The sequence below is a fragment of the Panicum virgatum genome, chromosome 1N (assembly GCF_016808335.1).
Source record: "Panicum virgatum strain AP13 chromosome 1N, P.virgatum_v5, whole genome shotgun sequence".
Lineage (NCBI taxonomy): Eukaryota > Viridiplantae > Streptophyta > Magnoliopsida > Poales > Poaceae > Panicum > Panicum virgatum.
The window spans coordinates 52310570-52321615 of record NC_053145.1 but is presented as its reverse complement, the minus strand read 5'-3'; the positions used below and the strand labels follow the sequence as shown (position 1 = coordinate 52321615).

At 49.3% G+C, this 11046-nt stretch overlaps 3 protein-coding genes and 1 non-coding gene across 4 annotated transcripts; all 4 read left to right on the top strand.

The window, feature by feature from the left end:
* Window positions 1-822: 822 nt before the first annotated feature.
* LOC120653650 (spidroin-2-like) lies at window positions 823-2220 on the top strand. The gene is made up of 2 exons (XM_039931349.1): window positions 823-1349; window positions 2055-2220. Exons 1-2 carry the CDS (start codon window positions 823-825, stop codon window positions 2218-2220), a joined length of 693 nt encoding a protein of 230 aa, XP_039787283.1.
* Window positions 2221-3383: 1163 nt separating this feature from the next.
* LOC120656566 (EIN3-binding F-box protein 1-like) lies at window positions 3384-6149 on the top strand. The gene is made up of 2 exons (XM_039934692.1): window positions 3384-3843; window positions 4871-6149. The coding sequence occupies exons 1-2, from the start codon at window positions 3426-3428 to the stop codon at window positions 5767-5769; spliced, it is 1317 nt and encodes a 438-aa protein (XP_039790626.1). The 5' UTR covers window positions 3384-3425; the 3' UTR covers window positions 5770-6149.
* Window positions 6150-7235: 1086 nt separating this feature from the next.
* Window positions 7236-9898, top strand: LOC120656565 (DEAD-box ATP-dependent RNA helicase 47A-like). Its single transcript, XM_039934691.1, has 2 exons — window positions 7236-7548; window positions 7771-9898. The coding sequence occupies exon 2, from the start codon at window positions 7826-7828 to the stop codon at window positions 9548-9550; it is 1725 nt and encodes a 574-aa protein (XP_039790625.1). The 5' UTR covers window positions 7236-7548; window positions 7771-7825; the 3' UTR covers window positions 9551-9898.
* A 148-nt stretch (window positions 9899-10046) lies between these two features.
* TRNAT-UGU lies at window positions 10047-10118 on the top strand. The gene has a single exon. It is a non-coding gene; the product is annotated as a tRNA-Thr (tRNA).
* Window positions 10119-11046: the final 928 nt, after the last annotated feature.

The following is an 11046-nucleotide window of genomic DNA, read 5'->3' as shown; positions in this document are numbered from 1 at the left end:
TAGCTGGCTGCAAACTTTTTGCTTAGTCTTGTGTGAGTGATCGGAGTCTTTTGGGCTGCAAACTTTGTTTTGGCTGTAGTATTTCCATTATCTAAAAAAAATAAATGATGCTGTTAAGTTTGACTTTGGAGTGCTGGTATATTATCACAACCTTTTAAAAAAAACATCACAATTGTTTTCTGGAAGAATGAATGTTTCATCACGGTTTTCCACTCGGCCCAAATAAATGGTGTTTTATCACAGTTTTTCACTCGGCCCAAATAAATGGGCTTAGGCTATCTCCAACAGCACGAACGCAAGGCTATCTCCAACAAAGAAACCCAAAATCAAGACCTATTTCACGTTTTAGGTAGCACTACAGTGTATGAGTCACCCACCCAAAATCCCCTTTCTTCAACAGAGGATGCATTTCTTCTCTTCTTTCCCCGCCGCCTACTCCTCGCTGCAACTGCTCCCCGCCGCCTGCCACCGACACCCTACCGCGCCGTTTCGCCATGGGGGCCCCGGCCGCCGCCACCCCGCTCCCCGCCGGCTGCACCCCACTCCTCCACATCCTCATCTCTGCATCCACACCGAGCTCCCTCCCCTGTCCGCAGTGGGCGGCGGTGTGGATCCGCTCCATCCCCGTCCACTCCCTCGAGCTCCGCCGAGCAGGTGAGCGCCGGCCGCCTTCCTTCGCTGCGGGGCCCCCCTCTCCCACCTCACGTTCGGCGGCGGCGACGACCATGGCGAGCTCGTCTACGGCAGCCATGGGGGAGCTCGACCCCGACGCGACCACGGGGGAGCTCGGCCCGTCCATGGGGGAGCTCGACCCCGGCCGCCATGGGGGAGCTCAACCCCAGCCGGCAGCAGTTCCCCGCCTCGTGGTTGGCGGCGGCGACGGCCATGACGAGCTCAACCCTGGCGGCCATGGGGGAGCTCGACCCCAGCGGCCTGGGGGAGCTCGACCCCGGCTCGACCACGGGGGAGCTCGGCCCGGCCATGGGGGAGCTCGACCCCGACCGCCATGGGGGAGCTCAACCCCAGCCGGCAGCAGCTCCCCGCCTCGCGGTTGGCGGCGGCGGCGGCCATGGCGAGCTCGGCCCCGGTGGCCTGGGCGAGCTCGACCTTGGCGTGGACATGGGGGAGCTTGACCCCGGCAGCCATGGGGGAGCTCAACCCCGGCCGGCAGCAGCTCCCCGCCTCGAGGTTGGTGGCGACGACGGCCATGGCGAGCTCGGCCCCGGTGGCCTGGGCGAGCTCGACATTGGCGTGGACATGGGGGAGCTCGACCCCCGCGCCATGGGGGAGCTCAACCCCGGCGGCCTGGGGGAGCCTGCGTTCGGCGGCGGCGATGGTGTTGGCCATGGGCGAGTGGCTCTGGTCGTCCGTACCCAGCGGTGGGCCCTTTGTGGAGACGCAGAAGGACCGAGCGAAGACGCATATTTGGGTTCTCCCTCAGCTCCGACGCAAAATGGGTCATGGGTTTGCCTCCTCCGTTGGAGTGTGTTTTGTCTCCCAAAAACATTGTGTACAACCCATTTTTGGGTTTGGGTCACGTTATGCGTCTGCTGTTGGAGACAGCGACGCATTTGATGATTTGGGTTGCGTACAGGGGAAGAGTCGGTCACCCAAAAATTTGCTTCTCCAACCGCGGACGCAAAATCCGACAGACCCACCGGTGGACCAGCTCCCCACCGTAGACCCACTCCCCGCCGGCGACCTCTCCACGCCCTGCCGCAGACCCGCTCCCCACCGGCGACTCCTCTCCATGCCCCGCTTCCCGACGCGGACCTGCTCCCCGCAGGCAGCTTTTCTCCGCGCCCTGCCGTGGACTTGCTCCCCGCCACCAGCTCCTCTCCGCGCCAGCGCTCCCCGCCGCGAGCTTGTCTCACCTCGCTGGCGGTCGATTCCTCCCTTCCCAAGCTGCCCCACAACCTCGGCCACCTTCTCCAAGCGGCAGCCCGGCCGTTCCGCAGCCGTAGCCGTCCCTCCAAGGCGACCTCGTGCCTGCCTCCATGGCCGCCGACCACACCGCGGTGAGGACCATTCCGCCGCCTTTTTCTTTGCTAAAGGACCCCACAGAGGAGTTTGTCGGAGGGCTCTGGAGCTCTTGCTTGCGCCGCCACCACGCGCTCGCCGCCCTCTTACACCGCGCGTTCCGCCACTGCGTCCGACAGTGCCACCGCCGCCATGATTGAAACAAAGAAGCTCCGCGCCGCCGCCAAATCCTGCCCTTAGGTGGTCCCGGGCCGATTCCTCGGACCACCAGCATCGTCTCCACCCCGCGCAGCTCCCCCACCTCTCTCTCTCTGGCCTTCCGTGCCTCGGAACCGGCCACCGCCGTGCCGGTGGCGGCGGCGTGGTGCTGCATGTACCGATGGCCACTTCTCGCCGCGCGGAGAAGACGAGGATCCGGTGGCAGACGGCGGGATCCTGGGGCAGGTGCTGACAACAAGGGCGGAGGAGGCGGGTGCCGGCGATGACGACGGAGGTCGGGCTGCAGCGACGGGTGCCAACGATGGGGAGCCAAGGACGGAGCACAGGTGCCGCGTGCTGGAGAGAGGGACGAAGGCCGAATGCGTCGTGGAGAGAGAGGGACGCATTTTTGCGTCCCGCCCCGACCGGTAGGCAAAATGGGTGGCCGGTTTGCATCATTCGTTGGAGGCAAGGTTAACCTAACCGGTGGGAACCGGTCCGGTTTGACCGGTTACCGGTCAAACCGGTCCGGTCCGGTTCCGGTTCCGGCTCCGGCCGGTACCCAACCGGCCAAAATTCAAATTTTAAATTTGAATTCAAAAAATGAAAAATTCCCAAAAAATTCCTAAAAATACTTCAAGGTGTGATGAATCTAATGGTGTCAAATTTTCTCAAAAATTCATTCATTTAGTATAGTTTGTGGGAATTTAAAGTTAAATTAAAAAAGAAAAAGAAAAAAAATGGGCCGGCCCATGAAGGCCCACCGGTCAAACCGGCCGGTAAACCGGTCAAACCGGTCGGTAAACCGGTAAAACCGGCCGGTAAACCGGTTGCACGGGAGTTTTTGAATTTCAAACCGGTCAAACCGACCGGTAAACCGGTCCGGTAAACCGGTCAAACCGGTCGGTAAATCGGTCGGAACCGGTTGCACGGGAAAATTTGAATTTATTTGAATTTGGATTTGAATTTAACCGGTTTCCACCGGTTACCGGCCTAACCGGTCCGGTAAACCGGTACCGGAGGGCGGCGGTAACCGGTTTCCGGTTGGGAAATAAAACCCTGGTTGGAGGCTGTTTTTAGTACCCAAAATACTGTGCGGGACGCTTATTTGGGTTTGGGTCACGGTATGCCTCCGCCGGAGACAGCCTTAGCCCGTCCAATACTCAAATAAGACCAGAAAGAACACGTACGAGATATTCAAGTACGGTCCAGTCCAGTCTCCCTCCACATCACCGTATCACATCACAATGAGCTGTTGCTGGCTTGCTGCACCTCGCGACTCCCGAGAGGAAAAGGGAGAAAGGGTAAATTCTGTAATGTCGGCGCCACCGTCGGGCGGCGGGGGCGCCCTCATCAACGAGGTGCTCCCCGACGACGAGCTCCGCGCGGTGCTCACCCGTCTGGGGCCCGAGGTGGAGCGCGACGCCTTCGGGCTCGTGTGCCGCCGATGGCTCCGGATCCAGAGCTCCGAGCGGCGGCGCCTGCGCGCGCGCGCCGGCCCGGACATGCTGCGCCGCCTCGCCGCGCGCTTCCCGGGAGCCCTCGAGATCGACCTCTCCCAGTCCCCCTCCCGCTCCTTCTACCCCGGGGTCATCGACGACGACCTCGACGTCATCGCCGGGAGCTTCCGCAACCTGCGTGTCCTCGCGCTGCAGAATTGCAAAGGTGCGGCCATCTCTTCTTCTGGCGCTGCCATATGTGTTGTTTGTCTATTTAGTGAATGAGATTAGTTTCTTCCTGGTGCACATGATAGTTCTTAGTGAGTGCCTTATATGCATTTTGGAGTACACCGTTAGTTCGAGACTGATTCAATTCTATTTGGAGAGTCTTAGGCTCATGTACCATTAGGGAAATACGTGTACTCAGTCCCAGTTATGCTACTTTGAGTATGTTTTCTAATCCGGGAAATGTTGGGGTTCATGTGTGTGTGTGGTCCTTTTGTTTGTGAAAGAACTTTCTTGTCTTTGCAAAGGGGAATCCTATTTACTACATCTGCAGCTCAGAAATTAAAATATTTTATTCATTAAACTGTTTATCACTATTTATAAGAGATAATACTTTCCAACTTATTAAAAAAATGTGAACTGTACATCTTTGAAAATAAGTACCTTTGAAGGTTCATTTCATCCTAGGAAGCATGGAAAGCAGGGTTCATTTTCTGAAATCATGTTTTGTGTCTTCTCAATATTGCTAAAATGCAGTTACTTACTAAAAGAAGGAAAAGGTTGTGTGCAAACCTTTTTTCCTATCAGAATGGTTCTGTCAGTACAGTTCTCAAAGATTTCCCTTCAACTTTTAAGATTTCAGACACTCGATCTTTCTCGTCAACTTTGATTTTATCTGTGTACTTTGGCTACGTAAGCCTGTACTACAATTCAATGGGTCAATAGTAATAATCACTCAAGTTATGGTCTCCTTCTATGATATCCTATTTCCAATTTCAAAAAAAAATCCAATTTCCAACAGTGTTTAATACTGCTAATTTGCTATTATTTTAAGTGAACTTTAGCGGGTGGTCCTGGATTTTTGTTATGGTGGCTAATAGTACTGATATGCTATCCTCTAAAAGTTATGGCCAACATGGGAGATTGTGGATTTTGTTTTGGTGCACTGATTTTTGTGAGAATTCCCTGCTATTTTCTTAAACAAATTATTTTGAGTATTACAGTTTGTGCCAGTTCATGTGTCTCAGGTATCTCTGATGTTGGAGTTGCCAAATTGGGAGATGGACTGCCATCTCTGCAGTCCCTTGATGTTGCTCGCTGCATAAAGCTGAGTGATAAAGGTTTGAATGCAGTTGCACTGGGGTGCCAGAAATTGAGGCAGTTGCATATCACAGGATGCAGATTAATAACTGATAATTTATTGCTTGCTCTATCAAAGAGCTGTCTACAATTGGAAAATCTTGGAGCGGCAGGATGTAACGGCATAACAGATGCCGGTATATCTGCTCTAGCTGATGGCTGTCATCATATAAAATTCCTTGACATAAGTAAATGCAATAAAGTTGGTGATCCTGGAGTCTGTAAAGTCGCTGAGGTTTCTTCATCACACTTGGTGTCAATAAAGCTATTGGACTGCAGCAAGGTGGGAGATAGGTCCATCTATTCATTAGCTAAGTGCTGTAGTAACCTAGAGACTCTTGTCATTGGTGGATGTCGGAACATTAGCGATGCATCCATACAAGCTCTGGCTCTTGCCTGCTCCAGCAGCTTAAGGAGCCTGAGAATGGACTGGTGCCTGAAAATAACAGACACGTCATTGCGAAGTCTGCTGTCTAACTGTAAACTTCTTGTGGCAATTGATGTTGGATGCTGTGACCAGATAACCGACGTTGCATTTCAGGATGGGAAAGGAAATGGGTTTCAACTGAAAGTTTTGAAGATCAGCAGCTGTGTTCGGCTCACAGTTGCAGGGGTCAGCAGTGTGATTAAATCCTTCAAGGCTCTTGAGTACCTGGACGTTAGGTCTTGTCCTCAGGTTACAAGGGACAGCTGCGAGCAAGCTGGAATACAGTTTCCTAGTGCATGTAAGGTGAATTTCTATGGAAGCTTGCTGGAGTCTGATCCATCTGCTGAGAGGTTCTTCTAAGATCAGGTGCCAGCTGTGAGCTCAGCTGCACCCAACTTTCAAGTGAATCTGAAGCATGAAACTAAGATTCAAAGGGTCCTGCATCATGTAGACAAGTGCTTGACACTGTTGTTCAGCTTTCACCATCAAACCCATGCAAGCATCGGTAATCACCATAGATAGATGCAAACCATGAACAATATGCCATAACCCAATTAAATGGCATGTGATTTAGTCTGTAGAAAATAGTACCGGTGCCCATGAAATAAGTTGTCTGAACAATGAATATTTATGCATTATGTATTGTGCGTTGTGCCAATCTAGCGGAGTGTATCCAAATTCAACATGTGCACTCTATAATGCCTGCGTAAATGTATTGTAGTTTGTTTTTATCTGCATCACTTGTACAGATCTTTGATTTGGCGTTGTAGTGTTTTGTTTGTTGACTTGAGCAAGAACACTGCTCCCGCCTGGAAGAATTTTTTTATATAGGACCCGCGTGGAAGAATTGCTGGGGTCTCAGCTGAATATTTTATAGTCTTAAGCCTCTCTCATTTGTAATTCAAAAGGCAAAGATGTCTAATAATCCAGAAAAAATTATAATTTCAATAAAAATGGTTATATACATAAGTCGGTGCCTCAGTTGAATTTTTATGAGACGATTGATGATAGAAAATTTTCAGTATCATAAAAATTGTCATAATTTTTCATAACTATTTTCATAGTGTTTGGAGGGGTTCTTTTGGGAAGTTATAGGGGCTATTGCTTCGGCTCCATCTGTAGCTTTTTGGTGAAGTGGCTTCTCTGGTGGAGCTAAATCCGTTTTGATAATAGTTTTGCAAAATAGGTTCTTCATTTTTTTTTGCGAGGAACAGCTTCTTCATTTTATTTTAGTAAACACAGAAAAATGGTAAATGTCTATTGTGCCCCTAACTATTCGATTCATCAATTAGCAAATAAATTATGGAGTGGACCTTATCTCCTTTTCTCTGTGCTCTTAGGCTCTCAGCTCTCTCTTGTTCAGTCAAAGCAACAGATGGTGCCAGGGTGGTGTGAGCACAAGTTGAATAAAACCAGTGTTCGCTCACTGCTATGTTCTTATAGTTCATATGGAATCCATCTACGAAAAAATTCGTGAAACCACCAAGCGCGTGATCTCCTTTTCCATGTAATTCCTCTACAGTTGTCACTGACATGACATGTAGGTTTGGATCCACACGTCCCTCCCACGAAGGCACACCAGCTCCACGAGTCGGCGTGTCTGTACAGATCCATTTTTACTCTCGCAGCTAAAATCCGCGTACCACAGCTGTGATGTTCGAGTGAAGCTGCCCACGATCAGGGCGAAGCTGTGCGATGGCATCGGGGTCACCCGACCGCGACAATTTTATGCAAAATCAGTGGAGCCCTACACCATACAGAGCCATAAACTCCACCTGCCGTACCCTCGTCGTTGACAAGTGGGCCATATCCGAAAACCCTAAACATCGTCCCCGAAATCTCATCCCCATCTTCTCCCCCCTCTCTATCGCCTCGCCCTCCCGGCCTCCCGCAACAAGCGGAGGACGATTATATTAAAAAAAAAACAAGCGGAGGACGCCGGCCTCCATCCACGGGGTCCCTCCGCCGACAGCCTCTTCCACGCTCCTGCGGAGGCTTGACTCCCTCTCCATCAGACGCCGCCCGCCTCTCTACCACCTCCCTCCTTAATCCCGCGACCGCAACCACCGTTTCCCAACCGGACGCCGCCGTCTTCCTTCTACCTCCCGCGGCCGCTGTCCTCTCGAAGGCCTGCACACGGTATGCCTTGCCTTCTCTTCTCAGATTCCGAGTTTGTATGGTGTGTTAGCGATTGGGCATTCAACAAAAGATCCATGTACCGTTACCTTCCGTATATCTTTGTGTGGCGATCTTTCACTGTGGCCTCTAACTTCTAAGTCTTCTTTCATCCCAACTTATATAATCTATTTTATGTTATTATTTAGAGAGGCACTATAGCACCTTGCTGTGAACTTGTAACAGGTTTGAAGGGAAGGATAATTGCGGTGCTGTGTTTGATTTCACTGCGAGGAGTGAGATGAGGCTAAGTATTGGACAAGTCCATCGAAATGTTCTTGCGCTGGCATCTTCCCGGTCGGGCTTTGTTCTTGGAGACCGTCTTTCATTCAGGATGCTGTCACAACCACGGGCAGCTGGATTTCATCAGACTGCTCGGCGTGGTAGTCAAATTGTAGAAGATAAGGGAGGGCCATTAACTCTTGCTAGCTTAGAAGTGCAAAACAGGGTTGAATATGTGAATAAGGAAAAAATGGCACGAACTGGAGGTCCGAAGCAAAGTTCGAGAGGTTCTTCTTCCCTCAAGGTGAAACCTAGTGTTTCTTTGCTTAATGTCAAACCAGTGAAGACTGCATTGCCAAAGTCAGCTGGGATAAAGAAGACACTGAAGGTAGATGAGGCTCTGTTTTCTGCCAAGTCATTTGAAGAGCTTGGTTTGCCGCCTTTGCTTGTTGACCGGTTGAACAAGGAGGGTCTAGCTGCGCCAACTGAGGTCCAATCTGCTGCTATTCCTATAATAGCACAAAAGCATGACGTGGTGATCCAATCATATACTGGCTCAGGGAAAACACTTGCTTATCTTCTCCCAATTCTTTCTGAAATAGGCCCACTGACGAGGCCTATGGGGCAAGATAATTCTGAGAAAAGATCAGGTATTGAAGCAGTTATTGTTGCTCCTTCCAGAGAATTAGGAATGCAGATTGTGCGAGAAGTAGAGAAGATTTTGGGTCCTAACGATAAGAGACTTGTCCAGCAACTTGTTGGTGGTGCTAATCGTTCCAGACAAGAAGAAGCATTGAAGAAGAACAAGCCAATCATTGTTGTTGGTACACCTGGTCGTATATCTGAAATTTCTGCAGCAGGTAAGCTACACACCCATAGCTGCCGCTTCCTTGTACTGGATGAAGTTGACCAGCTTTTGTCTTTTAATTACCGTGAGGATATGCATAGAATTTTGGAGCATGTTGGAAGGAAATCTGGTTCCACATCTAGGGATATTCTTGGCCCACTTGCTAGGCGTTCTGAGCGCCAAACTATCTTGGTTTCTGCAACAATTCCATTTTCAGTTATACGAGCAGCAAGGAGTTGGGGTCATGATCCAGCTCTTATTAGAGCTAAGAGTGTAGTTCCGCTTGACTCAATCACTGTTCCAAGACCTGCGTTATCCCAAACTGATGCTAACTCCAGCTCTCCATCAAACTCAGTGAACCAAGCTGCTGTTGGCAGCTTGCCGCCATCATTGGAACACTACTACTGTACAGCCAAGGCACAACACAAAGTTGACACCTTACGGAGATGCATCCATGCTCTGGAAGCACAGACGGTGATTGCATTTATGAACAACACAAAGCCACTGAAGGATGTTGTATTTAAGTTGGAGGCCCGTGGTATCAAATCCACTGAGCTACATGGGGATCTTGGGAAGCTTGCAAGGTCTACAGTCTTGAAGAAGTTCAAAGACGGAGAATACAGAGTTCTGGTTACAAATGAGCTGTCTGCCAGAGGACTGGATGTGCCAGAATGTGACCTTGTGGTTAATCTGGACCTTCCAACTGATTCTACACATTATGCCCACAGAGCTGGAAGAACTGGACGTCTTGGGCGGAAAGGGATTGTGGTCACAATATGCGAAGAAAACGAGGCATTCGTTGCAAGGAAAATGCGCAAGCAATTGGCTGTGCCCATCAAGCCATGTGAATTCACTGAAGGCGAGCTTGTTGTTCATAAGGAGGAAGATGTGGAATAAATTTTCCTAGTTTGCATTATTACATCTGTTTACATGTAGCTTTTTGTAATATGATTTTGCAAATTCAACTGTTAGTACTCCACTGGCCTTTGCTTGTCCTGCAGGATATTTATATAGGCTAGGTTTTTCTTTTTTGAAACACTAGTCTGCAACCAAATTAAGTCATAGCTACCTCTTAACTTCTGCAGGGAGCTATTTTCTGCGGAATCTTAATTCCTGTATTCCGGCAGTAGATGAGTACTGAGGGAAACATTCCATCTTGTGGGTGTAAATTGAACCAAACTATTTATTTGATGCCTCTGGAGAACTATCAACCACCCCTGGAACTTTGTTGGATGTTTCTGTTAATTCCTGTGCAATGAATTCGTTATCATTATTTGCCTCCAAAGCATTTCATTTTATCATAGCATGGAGATTTCAATATTAAATATGATGACATGACTAATGATCTTCCAACAACAGAGATCTTAGTCGATTAATTAAGATTAGCAGTCGTGCCCCTATAGCTCAGTGGTAGAGCGTCAGTCTTGTAAACTGAAGGTCTGTAGTTCGATCCTGCATGGGGGCAATCCTTTTTTTACCATCATTTTCGTACTAGTACGTTTTGCTCTTTTTCTGCACGTCAAAGCCTGGTCAATCCCAATCATATTAATCCTTCCAAACTACTATAAGATTTCACTTTCCAAACTACTATAAGATTTCACTGGACCAATCGCCAACGGTACGGTGCACAAGTAGCCGTCGGTACGCGACTCCGGTGCCCGGCATTCCTGTGGCGGTTCTTCTGCTTCCTGTTGTCTCAGCAAAATCTCATCAGGAATTCGGGCGTAAATCAAGCCCCACATCGCAAACGCAGTAAAAATGTAAAACTAGCTCTGAGGCCAGTGACGCAGCTCCGCGAGACAGAAAGGGTAAAAATGTTTGCTCGATAAGGTGATAGCTGCTGGTACGAAGGGCAGCTGTGGCAGCATCATACTGCAAATCTGCAATCCTGCATTCCTGCTCATGGTTTCTCCAGCAAGTGCATAGCAATCAAAAGTCACTGTATCCAGCAGTCTTGCAGCCTTGAGAAAAGCCTGCACTCATGCCCTCTCGGGTGATGCATTTCTGCTGAGAAAACTGGTAGCCGAGTGGACCAAACAACAGTAGTCATCTGGTAATCATGAGCATGATGACAAGATTGGGGATGCCGAAACACCATTATCAACATTAGGAGATTCCATATGATAAATCCGTACAGTTGAGATTACTTCCTTTCCATCAATCAATAATCCATGCTGAAATAGTTTTATCAGCAATATGCTAGAAATAAAATTGTTCAGCTGTACTTGTTTTGAGTCAAAACTATCTGAAACAGGATCCTTTTGATGATCAGAAACAGCATGCTAGGGGATGGGTATACATCTAATCAGGAACTTGCCAACAAAACAGTTAAATTGATAAATGCTGCCAGCAACACCAAATAGAAAATAAATCCTGTCAGATGACCACTTGAC